Source organism: Globicephala melas, chromosome 4 (genome assembly GCF_963455315.2).
Source record: "Globicephala melas chromosome 4, mGloMel1.2, whole genome shotgun sequence".
Taxonomy (NCBI): Eukaryota; Metazoa; Chordata; class Mammalia; order Artiodactyla; family Delphinidae; genus Globicephala; species Globicephala melas.
Genome location: NC_083317.1, coordinates 40,435,073 through 40,462,509, shown reverse-complemented (window position 1 = coordinate 40,462,509; position 27,437 = coordinate 40,435,073). Strand labels below are relative to the sequence as shown.

General features: G+C 36.9%; 2 protein-coding genes across 4 annotated transcripts in view; one reads left to right on the top strand and one right to left on the bottom strand.

Annotated features, from left to right (window-relative positions):
- The window catches only part of ZNF654 (zinc finger protein 654), a 94,251-nt gene extending 75,258 nt beyond the window's left edge, over nucleotides 1-18,993 (bottom strand). For all 3 annotated transcript variants that reach the window (XM_030860967.2, XM_030860968.2, XM_030860969.2), the window contains exon 1: nucleotides 18,739-18,993. In XM_030860967.2, the coding sequence (XP_030716827.2) occupies nucleotides 18,739-18,927 (189 nt within the window). In that variant the 5' untranslated portion in view covers nucleotides 18,928-18,993. The remainder of the gene's footprint in view (nucleotides 1-18,738) is intronic.
- A 259-nt stretch (nucleotides 18,994-19,252) lies between these two features.
- Nucleotides 19,253-26,269, top strand: CGGBP1 (CGG triplet repeat binding protein 1). The gene is made up of 3 exons (XM_030860978.2): nucleotides 19,253-19,434; nucleotides 20,028-20,232; nucleotides 22,149-26,269. The coding sequence occupies exon 3, from the start codon at nucleotides 22,168-22,170 to the stop codon at nucleotides 22,669-22,671; it is 504 nt and encodes a 167-aa protein (XP_030716838.1). The 5' UTR covers nucleotides 19,253-19,434; nucleotides 20,028-20,232; nucleotides 22,149-22,167; the 3' UTR covers nucleotides 22,672-26,269.
- The last annotated feature ends 1,168 nt before the right edge of the window (nucleotides 26,270-27,437 follow it).

Here is a 27,437-nt window from a genome sequence, read left to right as displayed (position 1 = left end):
ATAACAAGAGGAAGAGAGGAGAGATCTTTCTGTCCCTCTACATGCATGCACTGAGGGAAGGCGATGGTGAGGCCACAGAGAGAAGGCAGCAGCCTGCAAGCCAGGAAGAGCATCTTTGCCAGAACTCAACCATGCTGGCACCCTGATCTCAGACTTCTAGCCTCAAAAACTGAGAAAATAAATTTCTATTGTTTAAGCTGCCAAGTCTGTGATATTTGTTATAGCAGCCAGAGCTGCCTAATACACAAATGTATAAAAATAATACAAACGTAGCAGTCTTGGAACCCCTAAAATGTCATATAAAGTGATTGACTAAAATATGATTATCTGTTTCTTAACTGAATTCTCCTTTTTTCTAATGTAACAATGAAGACTACCAAACACTAGTTTGTCACTGAGCAAACAATCCTCTTGATTTCTAAATCCAGGTAACAATAGACTAGATCATTAACATAGTTATCACACATGACTTTACTTCCATTAGCTGGCCATTCACATCCCTGTCATTTTCCTACCTGAAACCTCCCACTGGCATCAACTTTCATTATTTATATCAAACACTTCACAGGTGTCAGTGGAGCTGTTCACTAATGTTAATTTCATTACCTGTTTACAGCGAATCCACCCACTTTTAAAATCTGATTTACAAACCATGGCCATTATCGTATGTGATTAGCCACATCACAACTACCTTCCATTCTAAGAGCTTCAAAAAATGCCTATAATACATGCCAATCTATGCACTGAATAAATTTGTTAATCTTCTAAATACCTAAAATAAACATTGTAAGAAACATTAAGTTAGCCTTTTCCCCACCCCCTTTCAGTATGATTAGGTTATTCATTTGTAATATACCTACTATATATCTATATATATATCTATATATATATATACACACACATATATATATATATATATATATATATATATATATATATAAAATTTCCTAGCTCTGTCCATTGAGAGGGCCACAGAGCAATGACACCTCAGTAGCAACATACACACTTAGGGCCCAAATCTTGGTTTCTAAACACTATTCTCCAATATGAGGAACTTGGGGCTCCTCAGGCACAAGGAACTTGGGCTGCTCAAGCCCTCCTCCAGCAGGGATGGAACAGGGAAAATAACTAGATAGGACTAAGTAATGAAATGCTGAAACAGTGATAGAATATAAGAACATGGGAGCCAACCTGAAGGTGCTCCGAGCAGTTAAAGCTAGAACAATTTGAGCAACAAAATAAATGATGGTAGTATTGGACTTTAATCCATAAAACCAGATAAATATCCATGAGTCCCTACAAATAATCAAATTAATCAGTAAGTGTAAGAGACAGCTCTTCCTCACAGAAGAAGACTAATTAATAAACATAGAACAAAAGAGAGAAATAGAGAATCACCATTAGGCAAATACTGTACACAGCAATGAATGTTGCAGACAAGATCCATGGAACAATGCTAATATTAGTGGGTGAAAAGTTTGAGGATGCAGGATTTGCAGTTTCAAAGCATCTCCCACAAGACGGTTATCAACTACAAACAGATAGCAACTTTAGAGTGGAGAAACCCCACGGACACAAACTTAACAAAGCCATCAAGGTAATATCACTAATAAGTAATAAAGCATATTATTATCATAAATCTCTTGATATGAAGCCCCAAGAAATACAAAAGCATTTTTGTGGTACTTTTGCCAAAAATTCATAAACTCATTCCAATCATGAGAAATCATCAAACAAACCCAAACTGTAGGATATTCTACCAAAAAAATTGATCAGTACTCTTCAAACATGTTAAGGTCATGAAAGGAAAAACAGAAGAACTGTTACAGAATAGAACAGACTAAGGAGAAATAACAACTAAATACAATGTGAGATCAGAAATAACACCCTGGAACAGAAAAAGAGCATTGGTGGAAAACCAGTGAAAAGTATCACTCCCAGAAGACTCTCATCTCCCTTCTTGAGTATGTTGCATCCATATGGTATGAGGCTGGCCAGAGTTCTCCCTGTGGCTGCCTGAGTATCAACTTAAAGACCCAACTTTTCTCTTAAGTAGGTCCAAAGGTAAGTAGTAGGCTCATTTTAAAGGCTTTAGATCAGTTTTGGTACCCATCAATTTTTTCTTTGATTTCAAACTCACTAGAGAGAATAATATACTAAATGCTCCCTGTATAAACATTAAAATTGGCACACAGACAAGGGAACCCCAAATATAAGGAAATGTATATGAATATCAAATGAACATGTTGGGTGAACAAATATCTTCTTTTGCCTGCAGCTGGTGATATCCACAGATGTGTGTGCACATGATAATGTCTTAACTAGCATGGGCTAAGCAAAATTCTAAATCTGACTTCAATTTAGCATGGCCACTAAGGCAAAAGAAATAAAAGCAAAAATAAACAAATGGGACCTAAACTTAAAAGCTTTTGCACAGCAAAGGAAACCATCGACAAAAGGAAAAAAACCTACGGAATGGGAGAAAATATATGCAAATGATGCGACCAAGGGGTTAATATCCAAAATATACAAACAGCTCATACAACTCAATTAGAAAAAAAAATCCAATCAAAAAATGAGCAGAAGACCTGAAAAGACATTTTCCCAAAGAAGACATACAGATGGCTAACAGGCACATGAAAAGATGCTCAATATCGCTAATTATAAGAGAAATGCAAATCAAAACCACAATTAGGTATCACCTCACACCTGTCAGAATGGCTATCATCAAAGAGTGTACAGATAACAAATGTTGGAGAGGATATGGAGAAAGGGGAACCCTTCTACACTATTGGTGGGAATGTAAATCGGTGTAGCCACTATGGAAAACAGTATGGAGGTTCCTTAAAAAACTAAAAATAGAAATACCATATGATCTAGCAATTCCACTTTTGGGTATATATATGGAAAAAAGCCCACAAAAACATTAATTCGAAGATACATGTGCCCTGATGTTCACAGCAGCACTATTTACAATAGCCAAGACATGGAAGCAACCCAAGTGCCCATCAAGAGATAACTGAATTAAGATGTGGCATATATATACAATGCAATATCAGCCACAAAAAAACTAAAAAATACTGCCATTTGCAGCAACATGGATGGACCTAGAGAATATTATGCTTGGTGAAATATGTGAAAGACAAATACTATATGAAATATGTGGAATCTAAAAAATAATACAAATGAATGTATATGCAAAACAGAAACAGACTCACAAATATAGAAAACAAATTCGTAGTTACCAAAGGGGAATGGGAAGGGGGGAGGGACAAATTAGGGGTGTGTGATTAACAGATACAAGCTGCTATATATAAGAGATAAGCAACAGAATATACCATAAAGCACAAGGAATTATACCCATTATCTTGTAATGACCTATAATGGAATATAATCTGCAAAAATAATGAATCATTATGCTGCACATCTGAAATTAACACAATATTGTAAATCAACTATACTTCAATTAAAAAAAAAAAATTAGCATAGCCTGGCCACAGATGGTATTACAGGTGTGGCTGAGGCAATAATTATATTATTGAATTTTTTAAATGTCCATTAGCCATATAGGTTTTTTAGATATTAGTAGGTGGAAATCCTTTTTGTTCCTTCTGTCTGGTTTCTCAACAAAGACTACAAGCCAGAGGATTAAACTGAAAAGCTGGTTAAGTTCCATATGGGTCTTAGCACACTAGTGTGTTAATGTCTAGACTTTAAATTGTTAATATTAGTCTTAGATCAGCTGACTTAATTCTGTCCCTCTTAATTTTGTTCTCAGAGAACAGCTCTTATATTCATGTGACTTGTCCAAAGGCTTCTAGAGTCACTGTCATAATATAATCTCTAGTAACTTCTGAGATTGATATGTACACAAATAATCAAAGCTATAGATGTCAAGATTTTATCTGAGTTCAGTGAAGATGTCCAGTGGATTTTATTAAGTGCAGAGATAAAGAAGGGTCAAGGTTCTTTATTGTTTAGGGCATAAATCACTTTCCTAGGATGAGGAAGAAGAAAAGCTCAATGGAATTATTACAAAGTCAAAGCCAAAAGGGAAACTTTTAAAAGGCCTATGCCTCAAAAACTAACTTTAGGTACCAGGTTTGCTTAGTCTCAAGAAGAGTTAAATTTGTTTTAAAAAGATGATAAACTTTCAATTAAAGTAACAGTGGAAGAGTTAAAGTAAATAAAAAAAAGGAGGTCATGTTAAGATGGAAGAAGAGAGGGACTTCCTTAAAAGTAAGTTCAATCTCAGAAGCTAGACTAGTCAGATATGAAAAAAGACAAAGGAATTATATATACCAGAACTAGGTGTTCCTAAAGATGGAATGGGGGCAGAAAGTATTTTAGTTGCTACTCATCAGAAAGGAAGGGTGACTGACTCCAAAGGTATCTAACAGAGGGATAGCAGGTAACTGTAGGATGGAAATCTCGGTGAACTGAACTGGAAATTCAAGTATGGTAAGATGGTATTTTAAAGAAACAGATAGAAAGTACATAATAAAAGTGAAAAAAAACACACCATGAAGACTGCGTACAGATTTGAAAGGTTAAAAAAAGCGAAGAGATTGCCTTTAAATACCTGAAGAATTTCAGGTGCATTTCAAATTACTAGTTATTACAGAGGGCAATGCATGGTACGGCATGGTGTCACAAAGAAAAGTGCCCCAGGAACTCAAAGTTAGGCCTCAGGGAGTGGACAAGGAAAAGCAAAACTGAAGAAAAACAAAATAACAGGTCAGACCTAGGTTTTATGTTGAGCTGGTAAGACTTCCTTAAACCTGGGAGAAGAGAGTGGGAAAAATCTGTTTGATAATAAATGCTTTTTGATAAACTCAGAATTCCTTGACTTTCATCTCTGACATTATGGCAGATCTTAGAAGACATAATTGAAGAATAATAAAACCTAAGCCCAAAAGCAAAGAGAAAGGGAAAGGAAGACAAGAGGGGCCAACTTAAGAATAGGCTAAAATATAAACAAAAACAGAAACCAACTATGTTTATCTGAAATGGCATATCCTATTATTGCTGAAAGGAACGTGACAAAAAGGAATGTTTACACTGCCAATGAGGTAGAACAAATTATGCAAGGCCTATAACAGTTAAAAGCAGAATAAAGAAAAGGTCTAGAGAAGCAAGTAGCTGAAGAGGTACTGTCTTTACTGGGCTCCTATGAGTGCAGACATCAGAAACATTAAAAGTAGCTTCCTTCCAGGTACCCATTTATGGTTATTATCCAAATAATACAAATATGGGGCACAAGAGGAGTGCTTTTATGATTTTAGCTCAATAGGCCTAAGAATTTCAGGGGAAGTGGCAAAAGCCAAGGTAGCACAGGGCTAAAAATGTCTTGGCACAGGTTGGGGACGGAGGAGTCCAGAGACAAGAGCAGGACACTAGAGCTATGGAAACTGCAAGGCTGGAGCCTTGTGGGGCCTTGTAGAGATTATACTTTGAGCTTTACACACTGCAAGTAAGTGATACACTCTTTACAAGAGGCAGTACAGAAATTGGTGCCACTAAACAGAATCTATACTCACTGTAGCAAAGGAGTACCAGGACAACACAGAAAAAATGGAAAGTAAAAGCTTTTTTTTTTTTTTTTTTTTTGCGGTACGCGGGCCTCTCACCGCTGCGGCCTCTCCCGTTGCAGAGCACAGGCTCCAGACGCGCAGGCTCAGCGGACATGGCTCACGGGCCCAGCCGCTCCACAGCATGTGGGATCCTCCCAGACCGGGGCACGAACCTGTGTCCCCTGCATCGGCAGGCGGACTCTCAACCACTGCGCCACCAGGGAAGCCCGTAAAAGCTTTTAATATAAAGGAAATCTAAAGGAAGAGACATCAAGTATGACCTTGGTGCCTGTGGCTATAATCCATGGAAATTTATAAACTCTGCAAGACAGAAATTCAGACACAGCTTTCAAGGAAGTAGAAACGTTCAGGTAAAGTGCTTCCACCCCTCAGAAAAATATCATAAGCACACAGTGGCACAACCACTTGATGAATTTTCCCAGTACAACTTTACAAGTTATAGACACTGGCAGTTGCCATAACTGACTGGCACCCTGGTAAAGTTGAAACCAAAACTGACTTGTTACCCTGTTTTTTGTGCACCCATCTTTCCTCTAATATCCATCTTTAGTGATATCACTAAATCCTACTGGCGAAAGTGATGTGAGTCAACTGTATTATGTACTAAATTCAAGGAATTACTAGTGTTTCTAAATTTAATGGGTGTTGGCTGGTTAAAATATTAAGTGTTTGCCCACTGACCTTCCGGATTCTTTAAAAAGTAAGATTGGAGGCTAAATAATTTTCCTTTTGAGGTGTGAAAGAAGCCACTCCCAGTCAGAGGAGCACGACCAAGCTATAGCTCCTGAAAACCCCCCAACCCTAACCAGACAGGCACACTCTGTCTTTGATTACGCAATATTCCAGGAAGGCAAGAATTTCATATCCTAACCTCTATGGGACTCTAGTTTTTAATTTCTCTTTGTGAACTTGATAATGGGAAACAATTCATTTGACCCAAATGAAGTGTTTCTGACAGACAAAGCAAAGGCCAAGTGGCAGGAGAATAGTTATTCAAGTCGAAGGAGGGGGCAAAAACACTAGGGTAGCTGAAGGTAAGTAGTAGACACAAGAGTAATAGGGGACAAGTCAAAGAGCTAGACAGGGGCTGGATCACGAAGCCCTGCAGTCCATGGTAAGAATTCTGGCTTTGACCCTGAGATAGAAAAGCATGGAAGGTTTAGAAGAGACCTCACTCATGTCTTTAAAAGGATCACTTTGGCTGTGTGGAGAAAAAACTGAGAAAAACTAAAAGCTGGGAGACAAAATTGTCCAGGAGAAAGACAACTGTAGCTTGGACCAAGGTTGTAACAGCAGTTACAGTAGTCAGATATGCTTTTTCTCCCTTATTAGATGATTCAGTTCCTTGAGGGAAGGGGTTGTGACCTTTTCCTCCCTAAATCCCCTGTAATCATTAGGATGAAGCTTTCCACATAGTACACAGCCAATGTTTTCTTTCAGGAGTATCTTCTACAACACTTTTATGTATCTAGATCTATGCCTAAGATAATTAAGGATAATTCAATTGACTGACATTAAGAAAAAGTAAGTTACGTATACATTGTCAGATAGGCACATATGCAGCATTTTATGACCACCTATTAAGTTATGAGCAATTAATAGTTGTTGAAGTTAAATTCAAAATATAAAAGAGAGGATAAAGAATCTCAAGAGTTAAAGGGCGACTTCCCTGGCGATGCAGTGGTTAAGAATCCGCCAGCCAATGTCAGGCACACGGGTTCAAGCCCTGGTCCGGGAAGATCCCACATGCCGCGGAGCAACTAAGCTAGTGCACCACAACTACTGAGCCCGCTCTCTAGAGCCCGCGAGCCACAACTACTGAGCCCACGTGCCACAGCTACTGAAGCTCCCACGCCTAGAGCCCGTGTTCCGCTACAAGAGAAGCCACCGCAATGAGAAGCCCGTGTACCACAACGAAGAGTAGCCCCCACTCGCCGCAACTAGAGAAAGCCCACGCACAGCAACGAAGACCCAATGCAGCCAAAAATTTAAAAATTAATTAATTTAAAAAAAGAGTTAAAGGGCAATACATGTGGAATCTAAAATATGGCACAAATGAAACTATTTACAAAACAAAAACAGACTCACAGACATAGAGACCAGACTTGTAGCTGCCAAGGGGAAGGGGGAAGGGAGAGGGATGGACTGGGAATTTGGGGTTGGTAGATGCCAACTATTACATTTAGAATGGACAAACAACAAGGTCCTACTGTATAGCACAGAGAACCATATCCAATCTCCTGGGATAAACCATAATGCAAAGCAATATTTTAAAAAGAATATTAAAAAAAATGTGTATATGGTAAAACTAAGTCACTTTGCTGTAAGCAGAGATTGGCACAACACTGTAAACCAACTATACTTCAACTAAAAAAGGCTAACTAGTAATTCAAAATAATAAAATTTGAACAACAATAATAAAAAAAAGTTAAAGGACAAAATGGCTTCAGTTAATAAAGAATTTTTAAGAAACTATCAACAGAATAACAGAAGAATTTATTTTTTTCAAAAACATCAAGAAAGGACTGCATAAGAGTTAAGTCCCATAAAGAGAAGCAGAAATAGCATATCTGCTCTTTACAAACACAGGATGAAATGTAGCAAATCAAAATAATAAAAAAGGATGAATGACTTTTAAGATTCTCATAACTCAGTTCTATCTAATTTATTTTCACAACTTTCTCCCCTCTTGATTATGTTATGTACACTCACTATAGTGAATCTGGATACTTAAAAAAATCATCCATCATTTTCTGCCCATATATCACCACTATTAACATCTTGGTAATTTCTCTTTTCTAGCTGTGTGACTTGGGGTTAGCTGTTTAACCTCTCTGCATCTCATCTAAAATGAAGATAAAAATAGTATCTATCTCACAGGGTTGTTGAAAAGAATAAATAAGAAAGTAGGACATGAGCTGACACACTTTATTTTGAAAGGGCCAGAAAGCAGCTTATGGGCCATACATTCTCCATCTCAACTACTTAACCCTGCTATATCATGAAAGCAGCCATAGAAAATACAGAAGTGAAAGGGCAAACCCCAATAAAGTTTTATTTGCAAAAGTAGGCAGTGCTGCTTGTATCACAATGGCTTACAGCAAAGGTTCATAACCTGTTGGTGTGTTTGGATGATTGTGGTCTGTGTTTGTTTAGCAAGTTTTGAAATTCTTAAGAGAATGTGATAAAAACAAACAAAAAACCTTAGACTGGCTCACCAAGGAAATGTAAATACAACTTTTTTTTTGTAAATAATTTCAGCGTTCACAGACTTCCTGAAGTACACGAATGGCCCCTACGGATTATCATCAAGAAATCCTGTTTCTAGTGAAATAGCTCATTTGATTTTTCTTTACAGCACTTTCCCCCTCTAAAATACGGTGAGAATGGACCAGCCTATATTCGAACTGTATAATCCTGCTACAAACAAATTTTTCCACCTAATATTTTTGTCATTGTACTTTATTTTCCTAGATCATTTATAATCATTGAGGACATAATTTTTTAAGGTTGAATAATATTTTAGTTTATGAGGGTTGAAAAATGTTCAACTGTTTTAGATGTTCTGGTTGCTTTTCCATTTTCAACTCATTCCTTTCATTAATTACAATTAATGCTATGATGAAGCACTTTAATCCAAATTTACATTTCCTCAGAAATTAATGCTATAAGTCAAAAAGTACAAATTATTTTTAAAGTTTCTAATATACTTTGATGAATTATGGTTCAGAAAGGTTGTGGTGATTTCTGCTCCCACCATTTGAAAATGAGATATCCATTTCATCATACCCTCATGAGCATGGAATATAAATCTTAAACTTTACTAACAAGTTCTATAATCTGAAAGATCTTTGGCAAAAGCTTTCAAAACATAGTAAAGGATAGATAATAAAGTCTAAAAATGTACATCCACTGTGCTCTGGGTTAGTAAGATTTCAAGATATTCAAGGTTGAATCTTAAATAATATGGAGAAACAAACTTTAAAATTTTAATCATTAAGAAAAACATCTAAAATATATTCCATACCCTCCAGCCTTCAAAACACAAGGTAATAACATAAAGTAGCAGGTCTGTAATCATCATAACTCTTGCATTTAAAAAATAACCATTATAGTGAACCACTGCTTCAGAGCAAAGCATATCCCACTCAGGTAAGTTGGGGGAAAAAATAAAAAAGGTTGAGAATCACTTCTTACAGGGAACCTCTGATAGCTTAAGTTCGATTTTTTTTCTCTCTTTTACATTCATGAACATCTTTAGTTTCTGCTGCCTTGAGTCTTTTTAAATCACTACTTTTACTCAGTCAATAATTGCTTAAGTATGCTGTAGTACATATCAATACATATGCAGATGCTATAACAGATACCAAATGCATATTCCTAGATACAATATATGTGTATGTTGGAATGGTTAAGTACACGGGCTCTTGACAGATGGGCCAGGATTCCAACCTGACTTAATCAAACCATTTAACCTCTCTTGGCCTTAAGTTTCCTGATCTGTAAAATGAGAATAATGGCACATACCCTGTGGGATAGTGGATTAAATGAGACAGAATAGGTAAAAGACTTATCACAGTACCTGACACATGGAAAACACTCAAAATATTATAAGTTATATACATAGCACTCCAATAAAATAAATAAATCTTCCAGATACTAAAAATATAACACACACATATCAAATCATTGGCAACAGTGATCAGCGAATATTTAGAACATTTCAACTTTAGGGTAACCAAAACAGATATGGGTTAATTTTAGTAAACTCTAGTTATAGAACTATATATTAATAAATTGTGTACATGTTTTATTGGGGTATCATATGTGTATACATATTTTCAAGGTACACAGAACAATGTTGTACACTTATCTATTAATATCTACTGATACAACTACTTTTCTAATTTCTCCTTCTCCTTTCACTTCTCTCTTTTACCACAAATGTAGCCAGAAAATGAGGATATCCCCTTCTTTCTCAAAGTTAATTAACTGATAAATTACAGTATATCACTCAACTCTGAATAACTACTCCAGTCTGACTCCTGCTCCCATCGTTACATCAAAACAGCTCTGCTTAAAGTCACCAAAGACCTGCACGTTAATTCAATGGTTGGATCTCATTAGCTTTTGATGCCAGTTACTATTCACTCCATCCTGAAATATTCTCTTTTCTTGTCTTCTGTGACACCATAGTTCCCTGGTTTTCTCCAAGCTCTTTAATCCTTCTCAGACTTCATTTGAAGACTCAACCTCTTCTACCAGGCCATTTAACTATGGAGTTTCTGAAGCTTCACTTCTAAGTCCTCTTCTTTACTCACTCTATATTATCTCCTTATGTGAGCTCATTCACACACACGGCTTCAAATACCATCCACACAACTACGATTGACCAGATCTCACTTCTGAGCTCTGGATTATGTAAATCTAGCCATCTTTAAGATCTCTTCTTCAGTGAGGATACGCACCTTAAATTCAACAAGTTCAAACTAAACCAAAGAATCTCAGCCAAGTTCAACTTGCCCAAGAGTGCCTTTTATTAGCCTGCATTTTATAGTATTATACCTTTTCTTCATAGAACTTATCAAAGTTATACCTACATACAAAAACAGAGACAATGCCTCTTTATCACTATATGCCCAGTGCCTTATACAGTCATTCGTCAGGATCTGGGAGACTGGCTCCAGAACCACCCCCCAACCCCTACCCCCACCCACAGATATCAAAATCTACAGGTGCTCAAGTCTCTCATATAAAATGATGTGGTATTTGAATCTACACATATCCTCCCGTATACTTTAAATCATCTCTAGACTACTTAAATACCTAATACTATGTAAATGCTACATAAATAGTTGCCGGTGTGCAGCAAATTCAAGTGTTTTTTTTTTGGAACTTTCTGGAACTTTTTCCCCCAATATTTTTTCATGTCCGGTTGGTTGAACTCGGGGCTGCAGAACCTGCAAATATGGAGGGCCAACACTATAAACAAGCGTCAACCCTAACATCAAGGACTCTTTTTTCTACTGTTTAAATGGAAAGCCTTTCAGCTATTTTCACATTCATGGCTGCTTTGGAGAACTTAGGGTATTAAAAGGTTGGTACAAGAGTGTCAATGTACTGAACTTTAGGATCTTATGTAGCACTTTATACAGATTGACCTCCTCTCATGTTTAGTTGCCACCAAGTGTTCCACCATAGCTCTAACCAGGTGATGCTGACTGGGTCTCATCCTAGAGAGCAGACCCAAACTGAATAGAGTGTACTGCTGAAATGATGAACTGACCTGTCAGAGAAATAAGGAGCTAAAAAATAAATGTGATATATATTACATGAAAGCTGAAGATTACCTTGTATTAGATTCATTCGAAATTACAAACCTTAAAAATGCTCTCCAAAACAGACTAGGTACTGCTGTATTTACAGCATAACTAGAATTAATATTTAGTTAAATAAATTACATTAGATCTTAAATGGCCTAATAGCCTTTCCATTACATTTTTTAATATAAATTTATTTTTTTATTTTTGGCTGTGTTGGGTTTTCGTTGCTGTGTGCAGGCTTTCTCTAGTTGTGGCGAGTGGGGGCTACGCTTCGTGTGGTGCGCGGGCTTCTCCTTGTGGTGGCTTCTCTTGTTGTGGAGCATGGGCTATAGGGGTGCATCCTTCAGTAGTTGTGGCACACGGGCCCAGTAGTTGTAGCGCACGGGCTCTAGAGCGCAGGCTCAGTAGCTGTGGCATGCGGGCTCAGTAGTTGTAGCACACGGGCTCTAGAGCACAGGCTCAGTAGTTGTGGCGCACAGGCTTAGTTGCTCCGCAGCATGTGGGATCTTCCCAGACCAGGGCTCGAACCCATGTCCCCTGCATTGGCAGGCGGATTCTTAACCACTGCACCACGAGGGAAGTCCGTCCATTATATGTTAATATACATTTTAAATGGCATATTAATTGACCATATTTTATTGATCATGTTTTATTTTTTCAAATACCTCACCAGACACACATTTTACCATAGCTTTCTTAAATTTAATTTAAACTTTTCTTTTTTGCTTTTGTTTGTAAATGCTAAGGTATAGTTTACCACATTTTGGCAAGGAAATCAAAAAGATTCTGTGCCAACAATAACAGTACAATTGGTGCCTTCTCTTTGGCAGAACTGCAAAATAATGGTATCACTAAAAATTTTAAAGCAATGAACTTCATTTAAAAATATTTTCTTCTACCATCTTATCTATAAAAATTGAGAAATTTCTTTAAGCCAATGTCATGAGTGCTTATTAGAAAGCAGTAATGAACATATATTTTAATGCAAGGCTGTGTATAAAGAAGTTACATAAGTTTAGGATCTCATTGGTTAACCTAAAATGACCTTCATAAGTTCACTTAACCAACTCATTAAAAAAAAAAAAAAAAAGCATTTCACTTATTTTTGAGAAACAAGGAGTTAAAATTTCATCATGCTCAAAATATTCTTGCATTTATTCACAGAAAATAAGCAATCTGTGAAATAGGGAGAGAAAAAAATAAAATGTGTTTTTTATATTTCCTATGTTTATAAAGATAGTAGGTTTAATCAAGAAAATATAAATGCAAAGAAAAAAATTTAGCTATAAACATATCACTAATAAATTATCCACTGTTAACGATTTGGTATATTTGTTTTCAGTCTTTTTTATTTACAAAAGTGAAATCACCTGTCATCTGTGTCTTTTCAGTCATTATTATACCACTAACAGTTTCCCATATGAATAAATATTCTTTAAATACACGACTGTTAGGAGAAGATAGGGTTCCATTATATGTAACAATTCCCCTAACTTTGGCCTAAAGGTTTTCAATAATTTGGTATTACAAATAATGTCATTATGAACAATTAGCATTATTCAATTCTGAAAGTCAACATAAAAAAAGCATAAATAACAACAAAGCATTAGCTCTCCAAACACAGCCAACAAGATCTAGGGTTCATTTTGTTCTGTTTTTCCTTATTATAATAATTATAATAAGGAATATTATATAAGGAATATAATATAATAATTATAATAAATAACATGGAGATAAATATCATACTTGCTAAGAGAGCTGCAAGTAATTGCCTCTGGGGAAGATGCAGGGAAGAAAAGGGACAAGGAATGACTGCTATTTAAAAAATACTATATTATATAATAAAATTATAACCAGTGGCAAAATAGAAAATCAAAAACAAAATAAAAACACAAACAAACAACAATTGCCTCTAAAATATCTTCTTGTTTTCTTCCTTCCTTATTAATAGAATCATAGACATGTGTCTTATCAGGGAAAAAAATACAAAAAAAAACAAAAACAAAAAAACCCCCAAATCCTAACATTCTTTTCAGATGAGAATAGCTAACAAGATGGAAATGGAAGTTACTGAGTAGAACTTAGGGCAAGATGTTTTTGGCTTACCCCAGAGACACCCTGTCCCTGCTACATGGAACTCAGATGTGATGGCTGGAACTTCAGCAATTATTTTGGGTCATGAGGCCAACTTGAGATAGGAAGATAAGGATGACTGATAAGAAAGAGTGAATGATGGTAAAATGATGATAAAGCTACCATATCATCCCTAAACTATCCATTCAAGACTTTTCATGTGAGAAATGTGTACTATTGTTTTGAGCTGTTTAAGTCAGGTCTCTACTAGCAGCAAAATTCAATTCCTCATATTTAAGTTTTATATGACTCATTAAACCAAGTACATGTAAAACACATATAAAAAGTAAACAGCAAATCAAAAAATAGTTCCAATTAATTCCAAGACTAGTAAAAACATATTATTATACCCTAAGAAACTGCTCAAGAAACTATAAATATTATGTAAATTTTATACCAAGACTAAGAGATAAAACTTGTATTTTCCTAAAACAATTAAATTTTAATTTCTCTAAAGTAAGAGGCATTAGCATGTATTCTATAAAACTATGAAGCGAACCCTTTTTCTGTTAGATTATCTCTTTATCTATTAAAGTGCCGGGTACCCAGTAGCTGCTTAAAATTATCTGAGGATCATTAAAGACTTTTTTTAAGACATAAAGTATCCACTAAGGGTTCCAAAGTAAGATTATAGCAGGGTTTCTCAACTTTGGTACTATTGATATTTTGGACCAGACAATTCTTTGTTGTTAGGGCTGCCCTGTGCATTGCAGGGTGTTCAACAACATCTCTGGCCTCTACGTACTAGATGCCAGCAGCAACACCCCAATTAAGACAATCAAAAATATCTCCCGACACTGCCCAATGTCCCTACAGGAAATAAAATCTGAAAAAAAAAATGTAGTTGTTTTTGCAAATCATTTAGTGCTTCATCAGGAACATTTGGCTTTTCTAGTAAATAAAAGAATTTTAGAATTGTAACATTTCTAAATTCTCTCTAAAGCTGATTGTGGTATACAAACTCAAAGTGACCTACAGATTAGGTTATCTCTAATGTCCCTCTTAAACCTTCAGAGGATTTCACATGAAAGAAATATTAATAGCTTCTATCTATTTAAGCCTATCTATGTGCTAGGTATAGTACTGAGCACTTCATGTTCATTCTCTCTATACTCCTGACATCCTCGTGGGATGGCTACTTAACCCCACTGTAATAAAAAATAATTTTAAAATCTATTTTAGTCAACAAATCAAAATGCTTCCAGAAATAATTATTTATCATTCATTATATTCACTCTGGCACTGAACTAAGAAGGTACCTTTACTTGCTTAATTTACAATTTATGATAAAAAATATTTCAATATATCTAGTAACAAAATTAAGTTGAATTACCACAAACTTCAGGAATTGGGGAAATGTTCACAGCCCCTAACAAGTCAGAGAATAATAATTAACTGTTTCTTGGAATATTTTTTATACTGTGGCATAATGAAAGAGCACTTTTTAAATTTTTCTTCCATGATTCCCTGAGTTCTTTCAGTAACCTTTTTTTTCCTCCTTTGTACAACTTGACAAAGAAAAAAAAAAATCACTTTATAATTATTTGAGGATTCATCTGTAATTTCAATCTGTTGTTCAGGAGAAATTGAAGGCTGGATCCAAAATCCCAGCTTCTTCACCTGACAAATTAACTTGTTCAGGCCTCAATTTCAACTATGTAACTTGCATAACAAGACCTATCTGAAGGCCTTAAGAGTTAGTAGGTCCTCAATAAAAATTACATTCCTCTTCCTTTCATCCTGAAATTAAATATCAGCTAAGTGCCAATTCTATTTAAGCAATTGTTGAGAGTCCACTAATAAGAGCAAAGGGAGGATATGATGGGGCAGTTAGTCTAACATTATTCAATGTAACTGGAAATGAATACATTCAATCTCCCAAATCCATCATCTCAAAAAAGCTGTAGCCTAAGCCCTTAGTTTGAGATTTTTAATTACTATGCTTGTATTGTTTCTCAAATAGAAAAGTATATCATCAAATACACTGAGTACATGCATAATTTTTCACTTATATTATCTATAAGTGAAATAGCAGCAAAATGCAATTCCTTTTTACTTTTCCCTGTGGTAAAAGACACAGAACCATTTTTGAAAAGAAGTGTTCCTTCCTCTCCCTTCACCCACACAACTAACTGCCAAGAAATTTTGATTCATATTTCTCTCTAAAAGGAGGAAGATAAATTGGAGCCTTTCTTCTCAACTTCACAAGGCTCTGTGTATAATTCATATATTTAGTTAACTGTCACCAACCCAAGTGCATATTATCCATTTTATGGATTACTCACAATTAAGTCATTTACTAATGAAGGCAAGTTACCCTCAGCGAACATTAGGAAACCAAACGTTTAAAAAGAAACAATCTTTAGGAATTAGATTATATAATCTACTGCTTCCCTCACTGGCAAATAAAACAGAATTACTATACTAGAATTTTGTTAATCAGTCGGTAAAATTCAACTTAATACAGGTAATCTTTTATTCCATCTAAGTTTTAATACAAAAAAGGACTTCACAAAGCTCACCTACAATGTGGAACCAGACAAGAACTCTAAGAAGAGATCGTTTGGTAATCTAGAGTATTATAAAATATGTTATAAGGGTTCACGTAAAAGTTGGTAACATGAAAGTATATCAACGTAACACTCATAATTTAGCAATATAAAATAAAAGTTCATTAAGTTCATCCTGTTTAGTTTTGCTTCCTTGGATATTTTAGGAGGTAGTGGAGTTTTATAAAACAGTCAACTTCATTTGTTCTTAAAATAATTTACTGTCACTATTCGGACACTGCATTTCACAAACTAAATTTATTCATTTGTTCTTAAAGTTGATTTCAAGAAACAGAATAAGAGTAATTAAGAGTTCTCCAAAAATGTTGTGGCCCTCAAATTAAATTTCGCATTCTACAGAAAGTAAGGGTTATCTGTTCAGGTAAATTTACAAAGCTAAATGTAACCAAAGCCAAGTTGCTCATTAATGATATACAAGCAAAATACAGAAAAAGATAAAAAGACTTTCTGCCTATGACTATATTAAAAAGAGCAACTGTAACCTAATTTTTCAGAAGTTTAAAACTCCTGTAGATACAAAGTCTACTGATAACACGGTTTCTATATATAAAACATAGAAGACAAGCTCTGTAAAGACACTGAACCTCTAAATCCTGAATGCCAATACCAACAAAAAAATTTTTAATAAAGTCACTAAATAGAGAGCAATGCCAAAGAAAATTGACATACCCTTTACACCAAGACAATTTCCACTGTCAAACCAACTTATCTATTGGGGGAAGGGGGGATGAAATCAAAAAACAGTTTAAAGTATTAAAAACTTACCTGAATATGTCAACCCCAGCCTTTTTCTTTCAATACTTGGAAATACATAAAATCAAATTTCAGCAAACATTATGCCCACTTCTGCTTAACTTTATTTCCTATTTGTTAACCGGAATGAAATTAATGGCTTACTTTAATTAATAGGTAAAGGATCCAAACCCTTTACATATTCATTCCTTTAATTACTATCCCTATTTGACATAAGAGGAAAGAAACTAAGGCACAAAGAGGTGAAGTAATTTGTTCAAGGTAACACAGCTAGAAGTAGTAGAGCCATGACTTGAACGCTATATAGCCAAGATAATAAACAAATAAAGGAATGGGGTGGAAAAGGAGGAGTTAAATTTTTTTTCCAAAAGAGTTTTCAAAGTAAGAGTGTTGTGAAAGAGAAAAAATGTTTAAACTATAAATATATGTAGATGTGAATGTAGATAACACAAATTTTACCCCTACACAAGTACTTTGGTGCTTTAATATTTGATTATGGTCAAACATTCTAAACTACATCAAATTTTAGTGGCAGTCAACCAAGTAAATAATTTACTGTCACTATTCAGACACTTTCCTTTTTTTTTTAACAAGCTAAATAAATACACTATAATTTAAAGGAAGGGGGTTGGTGGTGATGTAACTGGAGCAATAGTTTCAGGAAAGCTACTTTCTCTATTAGCAGTTAATTAGAAAAGAGCTTGCGTGTATCGGGGAAAGGGGTAAGAAAAGGAAAGATGACAATCCCACTGCCTTAACCCCACCTCCCAGAAAAGTAACTAAGTCACTGTGGGTCAGCGCCTAAACCAACTGGAGAACCGGCCCAGCGGGGTCTCGCGAAGAGATGACAGGAGACCCTAGCAGAGGGGGAGGGGTGGCGATGACAGAAGAGGGGGCGGTAGAGAGATGGCAAGCCTCCCATCTCCGGAAAAGGGGAGAATACGGGGGCAAGGGGCGGAGAAGGGAAGGCAGGAAATGTTGCCAGAGATTCCAAATGAGGTGACAAGAAACCGGGTAGGAAACACAAGAAAGGCGGGACCCTCGGGCAGAAAGGGGTCTGTTTGGGGCAGGGGAGGCTTGTCAGTACAGAGCTTTCCTGCCAGCTGGCCCTCCTCTCCAGCCCCTCCACCCCCGACAAACTCTCACTTTCTCAGCAACCCTAAACCTGCGCAGGTCATCCCCGTCCCGCTCCCCGCCCCCCACCCCAAGCCGGATAGGTGGAGGGGGGAGCTTCACCCTCACGCTCCTTGTTGGGCTGGTGGCGCGAGCGCTGGACACAGCCCAAATTCGGGGACTGGAAAACCAGGAAAAGCAGGGAGGCCCAGGACCTGGCTGACAAGTCCTGGCGGCCGACGGGCGCCTCACCTGACAGAAGCGTCGGCAGTAATCCCGACTGCTGATCCCGACGCCGCCGCCACGGCAGCTGCCGCCGCCAGCGCCGCCTCTGCCTTCGCCCGCAGCTCTAAGCCCGGGAGGGCCTGGAGGGGACTCCACAATGGCCACGAGCTCTTCTCCAAGGCGTTCGGCCTCTTGATCGCTCTCTTCCTCCGCCATGAGGCTCTCGCCGCCCAGCGCGTACCAGCCCCTGCGCCCCCGCCGCTGTAGCTGCCTCGGCTAACCTCCTCCTCCTCCTCTAGTTCCCTCCCCCTTCCCTCCTCCCCAGCCGGACAGGGGCCTCTCCGCTGGCTCTACTTCCGGCTCCGCCCACCCACGCCCCCAGTTTTCATTGGAGAACTCTAGATGCCAATCATGCACATGTCCGCCCTTCCACTACTATTGGCCAACTCAGCCGTCTGTTTGATAGGTCCGCGGTCCGTTGGTCAATGTTGCTCGGCGGTTACTGGGTACCGCCTACGAGCTCTCCCATAGGCGGCGCAGGAGGACTGGGCTCGGCGGGGGACACGGCGGCCGCTGCGGGGCTCGATCGGGCAACGGCGACGGCGGTGGCGGCGGTGGCGACTGGTCCTCCTCCTTCACCCCATTGCACCTCCTTTTCTTCCTCTTCCTTTTCTTTCCGGCCGCGTATCGTCCATTTCCCCTCAAGGCGGCCCCGATCCTACGGTACCAAGGAGCTAGGGAGGCCGAGGGTGGGCCCGACCGTTGGTGCGGGCTTTGGGCCCGGGGCCTTCCGGCCCGAAGCGGGAGCCGGGGGCGGGGCCGGGGCGCTGTTGTCGGCGGTAGGAAGAGGGAGGGGACGGGAAGCCTGACAGCGGTCGCCTCCGCCAGGCGCCTGCTGCCTCCTCCCTTGAGACTGCCGCCAACTCGGCTGTCGAGTTCCCGGGCCCACGGCCGGCAGCTGGGACTCAGCCCTGCCCAGCTAGCGGGCAGGGGCGGTGGGGCGCCGGCGTGCTGGGCTCCGCGCGGGAGGAGGGAGTCTAGACGCCGGGCGCGTCGCGAGCCCCGCCTTTCCCTCCTCCCGAACCCTGGGGCTTGGGCGCCCGGGGAGGTGCAGATCCGGGCGCACCACTGTGGAGGGACTGAGATGAGGAGAGTTGGAGTAAACGTTGGGATCCGAATTTGTGGTGTGGACTTAGGGTGATTTTAAGCACACCTGCGTGGTGGTTGTGGTGGACGTTCTTGTTCGTTTTTTCATCCACCCTTTTTCCTTCCCCCTCCCCCATTTTTTCTTTCCATTTGTTTTTCGTGTTTTACAGTAAAGGCATGACTTCCCAGCACCTCAGGGAAAATAGGGTGCAAGCCCAGAAACTATTTCCACACCACCACTTGTTGAAAAACTGATTTGAAGGCATCTCCGGGTTTGAACAAACTGAAAGTGCCAGGATTTCATGCGTCTTTGGTTTTGCTCTGGAGACCCTTCGCTTCTAGGTATCAAGACGAAAAAAACTGGAAACTAATCTGGTAAACATTTAAACTTGAAAACTTCTGTTGAGTTTTATTTTTATCTAGTAAATGATTTGCTTCTTTTGTTGGCCAGTTCCTGCTCTTAACTTTGTAACTTCCTCGTTTAAAATATCTTTACTTCTATGGAAAACACTTTGGTTCTTCGGTTCTGTAAACTCGAGCATCCTCTACTGGGTGGATATTTACCTCTGCAGTAACACAAATATACTTTAAAACTTAAAAGATTTTGGAATGTATAGGCCTTTCATATTAGCACAAGTGATTGCGCGTTTTATGCTTCAAAGAATAAGGAACATGTTAATTGTTTTAGAGTATGAAATCCAAAGACAGAAGACTTTTCACATAGAATGATTTAAGCATTACTGGGCACAAATATGTAATGTTTTTCATAAATAGCTTAGAACCATTAATTATAATTGGGACTGACTTGCTATATGATTATAAAACACATACCATTAACTTAAAGTACAAATATGTGTAATGATAATTCACTGTTTAGTAAGCAGGAATTGTCTTACCTGCTATTGAAAACCTATAACCTAAATAGTATTTGACACGGGAGCCTTGCGTTAAACACATTTTTAATGGGAAAAAAAAGAATTAAACCTATTAAAACCTAAACTTGATCATACTTTCCAAAATTTCTTTGGAATGTTGACTTCTTCTCTGAGGTTATGTCCACAGGTGTCTAATACATAAATTCTTTTGAGAGAGATTTCATGGTAACTAGCTATGAATTCTGTAGCATAGATTAACGGAATACTCCATTGTTTCTGATTACACTTATAAAGTACAGTTCTTCAGAGCATACCTGGGAATTTTTCTCTAATGTATTTATACAGAACAGAATTCCATCTTGAATTCTATCAAATTCATTTCAATTTCTTATATCTAGGTTAATGTAAGAGCTTAATCCAATGGCATGGCCTCAGGGAACAAATGGTTATCACTTACAACTTCTGTTATCTCAAGTTTTCAGTGCCCATAACCTTACAATTTTGGCAATGATCACAAAAATTTGTTTGGGGTTCAACTGAGAAATTATTAAGCTGCTTCTGAGTTAAATATTTGGAAAAATAGTGAAGATAATCACTTATTCCATATCAACAAATTGTGATTGAGCATCTGTCATGTACAAGATACTGTGTTCTTAGTTTTGGTCTAACTTAATAGTTAAATAAGTGAAATAAATATTAGCAAATGTAAATATTATTCTTTAGTGAAAAAAAAGTGTTAGATAAGGCACTTTGCATAGCTTGTCTATCACCTTTTGGAAAGGTATCTTAGTAGAGGTATATATGCATTAAAAAAAATGACTTACTTTGAGCTCTGTATTTTGACTTTAAAATTTAACATCATTGTTCCTACTTTTAATTGCATTTGGCCTGTGTTCTTTCTTGGTTTTTACTTTCTTTCTTCTCAGAACAATTTGGGAAATTATATTCAACTTCATATAGAATTATGCCAGTTTAGTGGCCCACCTGTTTGAACAAACTTTGTACACAGTTCCTTGCAGTTGTTTTCCTAAAATCTGTTGCCCCAGAGCTGTGAAGGGAAAGAAGTTCTTTTAAACTTGAACACATATCTGAATTGGATGAGATTAATACCATAAATGTTGACCTGTAGTTAGGTTTTTCTAAAGGATAGTGACATCTGGGATAGTTTTTTCATACTTTGAATTTATTTGAATTTCATCATAATCAAGGAATGGACCTAGTTGTTACTAGTAACTTGCTCTGGTTTTGCCTTCACTTAACGTATCTCAGGTAAGTTAAGACTTAATAGACATACAGTCTATTAATTGGAATTAAGTTTTCTGAAGCCTTTAATCTTAAAATGTTTATACCTACCTTTTTATTATTCCTTCCCTCATGAAGTGTTGTTATAACACTCTGTTTCTCTTGTCTTGAAAGAACCCTATTCAAAGTCAGAATGGAAAGATTTGTAGTGACAGCACCACCTGCTCGAAACCGTTCTAAGACTGCTTTGTACGTGACTCCCCTGGATCGAGTCACTGAGTTTGGAGGTGAGCTGCACGAAGATGGAGGAAAACTCTTCTGCACTTCTTGCAATGTGGTTCTGAATCACGTTCGCAAGTCTGCCATTAGTGACCACCTCAAGTCAAAGACTCATACCAAGAGGAAGGCAGAATTTGAAGAGCAGAATGTGAGAAAGAAGCAGAGGCCTCTAACTGCATCGCTTCAGTGCAACAGTACTGCGCAAACAGAGAAAGTCAGTGTTATCCAGGACTTTGTGAAAATGTGCCTGGAAGCCAACATCCCACTTGAGAAGGCTGATCACCCAGCAGTCCGTGCTTTCCTGTCTCGCCATGTGAAGAATGGAGGCTCCATACCCAAGTCAGACCAACTGAGGAGAGCATATCTGCCTGATGGATATGAGAATGAGAATCAACTCCTTAACTCACAAGATTGTTGACAAGGAGGTTACCACCATTATGATCAAGATAAATAATGTGGAGTATTAAAGTTATGTGTTGATTGTGTGGTTCATTTTTATATTTATTTCATTTTAAATCATGTGATGCAGAATAGTTTTGCAATGTATATATAGTTGCAGGCAAAAAAAAAGAAAACATAAAAAAAAACTTCACTGCAAAACATATTGTTAATTTTAGTCACCAATGGTGTAAAGCAAAACTTAGGGTTTAGAGTGTGCTAGGATACCTGAAACCTGATGGTTATCTTTAAAATTGATGGTTTTTCTCCTGAAATGTTTGTGCATGGAAGAACTGCCCTGCTTTTTTACCCCATTGCCATGTATGATTATTCCTTGTGAGATTACCTAATTACTTGGATTGAAGACTAGCCTAGGAAATTGAAGCTGCTGCCAGGCAATACCACTCACAGTAAATTAAAGGAATTATTTCTGATTAGAGGATCCTCAAAAAGGAAGTTTCCCATCCTCAAAATGGTGGGAAACTATTCTTACATCTTCAGATTCCTAGCAGAAAATGATCGTTTATTTCAGACTATGCTTTACTTGTATATGAGGTAGTTAACTATCTTTCAGTTCCTCACTGTCTTTTTTCCTTTTTTTTTAAAGGCTTATTGTATTTAGTAGCAGCTTCAAGTGACCAAAAGACTAAAATCTTTTAATGTCAGTGCCAAAAGCCACCGGGAATTTTGCAGTGACACGATTTTAGTCTCGTACTATAAACACAAATGTTCGAACCATAGCTTTCATTTCAAGATCATCTTGAATTTGAAACTTTTTTTTTATGTCATGGTGTTAAAAGACTTCAAGATTGGCATTTTAATTTAAACAGGTAGACATTTTATGATTGAGTTTCCTGTTTTACAGAGAATTAATAATTACTTTTTGGCTGACAGATCAGATGATAAGGAAATTACTTTTTATGCATTAATTTTTCCACAGGATTTTATAAGAGTTTATTTAGATAGACTAGAAACAAGTTTACTTACTTTCAGTTTTATGTGCTTTGCCTCTGGTGGTATAAGGTTTTTAAACAGATGGTAAACCATTGTCTAAAAATACTGGCAAGATTTTTGTAATGGAGATCTGGCAGTATCCTGCATAACTGTTTGGGTGAGGAAATAATCAATTCTGTTAAAGGTCAACCATGTTCAGGAAATGATCTCTATCTGAATGCCACTATCCTGTAAGGTTATTAAAGTGGCTTAGCCCAGGTATGTCCTCTTTGTTGGATACCCAAATTATATTTTAAAAAAAATTAAAGAGCTGAAAACTTGGAGTAGAGCTTTAAAAAAATGTCTTAAAGTCTTTGAAAACATTCAAGTTAAAAATCTTTATAAAGTATATTTCTATTACAAAGCACTGACAAAAAATGCCCTATGTGACTTAGAGGGAGTTATCTTTGAGGTCATTTTACCACAAGTCTTCATTAAAAAACAGCCAAAGTGAATAAGAAAAAGATTAGATATTAGGTTTTTCAGAATCGGCTTTCCATGTCTAAGTTTTTTTGGTGGACTTAAGTTCCTAGTATGAGGTGTCAAAGTGCCCATCTTATTTTAGATTTTATGTGGGCTTTTTGTTGTTGTTGTTTTCATTTTTAAATAAGTCTGCCACCAAAAAAAAAAAAATCACTTGTCAAAATTTGAGCTACCAGTTTTTCTCATGTTCAGTTATGTTAAAGTAGCACAATTAATGCCCAGAATAGTGCTCTCATTTGTTAAGCACATGCAAGAGGAAACCAGTGGCAAAACATAACCAAAATGTAGTTTGCTTTACTTCCTCTGGTAAAGAATTTGCAGGCAACCATGTTTAACTTGAATTATCTAAGATGGTACAAGATCTAAGAAACTCGGAAAATAATTGATTTTTATAGCAGTATTTTCAGAATACAAAGATAAGGTTAGATATACAATCATTCTAATTTTTTCAAGACTTTCATGTGATTCAGACTGCTCCCTATTGTTTTGACATTAATTTGCACTAACAGCAAACACATAGTGGCAGAAAGGCTTTAAGTAGTCCTAAACAGTAAACTGGATGACGTTGTGCTAGAAAAATACCAATAATTCACATTTGAGTTTCTAGCAGTTATTACTAATTTGATGATCATTTAGGTCCCATATAGCTTAATGTATTTCTCCAGGCTCCTAACTTTTTGTATATCCAGTATATCTAGAGGCATAATCCGTCCTCCTGTTAGGATTATATCATGTCCTTAGAAGCGTTTTCCATCCTGTTATAGAGGTTTAATGTGTTTCTTTACTAATTATGAAACTTTTCGTTCCCTGAAACTGGTTAACTTTACTTCATAGTTAAGGCAGAATGATTGTCTTAGCCTGCTCAAACTGGTACAAATCTGTGAAACCATGGTTAGCATACGTTGGGTAACAAATGGAGAATGTCTAAGAGGCATATGCTGCTGTGGAGGTGTGGACGTGTGTACAGAGCTCTCAACTATATAGTGTTAGTGTGATGCTATACTATTGGGAAAAATAGCACATTTTTTCTATTTTATAAGTTGTATGCATAAACATAAGATTTGTAATGTTTCATTTATAAACTGCCTTCAACACATGCTTACCTGTTAATAGTGTTTTCTCAAAGTATGATAGTATGTCTTCCAGAATTTCACTATATGCTTACAGTAAATATTTCCTAGCTTGTTGAAATGTTAAATTCCTTGTTGGTTTCTTTTGATTCTCTGGGGCATATAGCAAGCCTGAAAGACATTATAATCATTTCTTACAGGGTGGAAATTTAGAAAGATTGTGTACTGGAGCCTAAATAGTTATTTTATTCATTATCATCTTTGAGTAAGACTTTTTTTCTTTCTTTTTTTTTTTTTTTAAACAAATGTTACTTCCAGTTAATGCATTTGGCCCTACTGAATTTCAGGGACCAAAATACCTATACTTAAAAAGTTCTGCATCTTACAGTTGTAACCAATTAAGTATCAGCTTGGGATTGTTCTGAAGTCTTCATTGCTTAAAAACTATTGTAAGTAACAGTTGGCAAGATCTCTAAGCAGAAAGTTCCATGTTAAAATCTTTTGCCTGAAAGAATTTGTATGTAAATGTTAATGGAAAACACATTTAAACAAAATAAAACGTAAGGTGGCCCCAAACAAAAGCCACAAACAATTTGTCATTTGGTGCTTAGTCTTTGTAAGGGCTCTCTGTGGTTTGACTTGCCCCAGCTGCCTTTAAATGAGTACAGATCACCTTAAAACATGTTTATTAAATAGAAGATTCATTCTATAATTTAATTGAAAATCTTAGCCTAAAATAAGTTGCTTTGGCTTCTAGTCAGCACTGATTAAAATGTGAATAGTGAAGTGACTATCCTAAACCTGGTTTATCTCAATCCATACTACCATAGACTTTTGAGGTAAATACAGTTCTTAATGTAGTGGTATTCTACTTGTATCCAGAATACTGTATTCATTAAAATTTTACTATGTTCATTTTTGTATTCCCTTCTTATTTTTTTTGCTCACGCATGTATCCTTAGTATAAATGTGTCGCTTTTAAAGTTTTGTCTCTGTGACTTTTAGAAATAAATTTCAAAAATTGTTTCAGAAGTTTTTGAAAGCATGTTTTGTTTTGTGGGTCAATAGCATATATTTCATCATTCCAACAGATTAATAAAACTTAGATTTATTTTTCTACTAGTTACATCTCTTTGTAAGATTATTAGTCCTTATGTCCAATGTAAAAGCATATATATTCTGTCAAACCAAATTTACATCATAGCTACAGATAGCCCCTTTCCCCTAAAATTATATAGGTAATATTTAAATAAGCTTAATCAGTGCTTTTAATTGGAAACATACTCTAACTTTCTACCTTTAGAAAGACTAATTATGGAAGACAAGGACCTAATTTGCATCTCGTAAGTTTTATCGGGTTTTCGAAAGATTTGCTGTACTCTTACCAGCACTGGGGAGAAAATGCATAGAAGTGGAAAATTGTCTTTTATTAGTTTTACATAGTTTTGAGGACAGCTATTCCTCCTATTTACTTCTATTTGGAAAAAATTAATGAATTTATAAAGTAATTGACTTGTTTTTTCTGAAATCAAAATGATAGAAAGGACGTTAAGAAATTAGTCAGTACTTCTGTTTCCAGCTTAATATCTCCAAATCAACAGAGGCTTGTCTTCATTTTTCCTAAAGAATCTCATCATAACCTTTATTAAATGTAAACCAATTGAATGTGTGTGCCTTTGGGTCTCATAATATTTCCTTTTTTTCTTTCTGTGTGTATACTGAGTTGTATTATGCACCTGTAATATGGTATCTCATGATGCAAAGATGTTTCTGGGATCAGACTAGCTAACCTAGCCCAGTAAAGACTAAAACTAGGAAGTAGAGTAGGACTTAAACTTGTGATGTGATGCATTTGATACGTATGGCATGACTTCCATCTGATTACCCCTCTAATATGTTACTTGATTTCATTTGTTTTATATGCATACTATTTAGAATGAATGCTTAGATCTCTCTTGTTTAAATGTTGGAATCAAATAATTTAAAAGTCCATGGCCTCAAGTTCTTGGTTAAATTTGAATAATATGCAATCAACTAGTACTTACTGAGTTCTTATCATGTGCTTGACGCTACTCCAGCCATGCTACTCTAGTGGCTAACTCTAGCCACTCCATCACATCTACTCTACATCAGAGAAAATAAAGATGATTTATTGTCGCTAACACAGTGATGGGGGCAGAAGAGCGGGAGGGCATATATT

What these genes read in the sequence shown, in the direction of transcription:
- CGGBP1 (XM_030860978.2), top strand. Translation starts at nt 22,168, where the DNA reads ATGGAAAGATTTGTAGTGACAGCACCACCTGCTCGAAACCGTTCTAAG.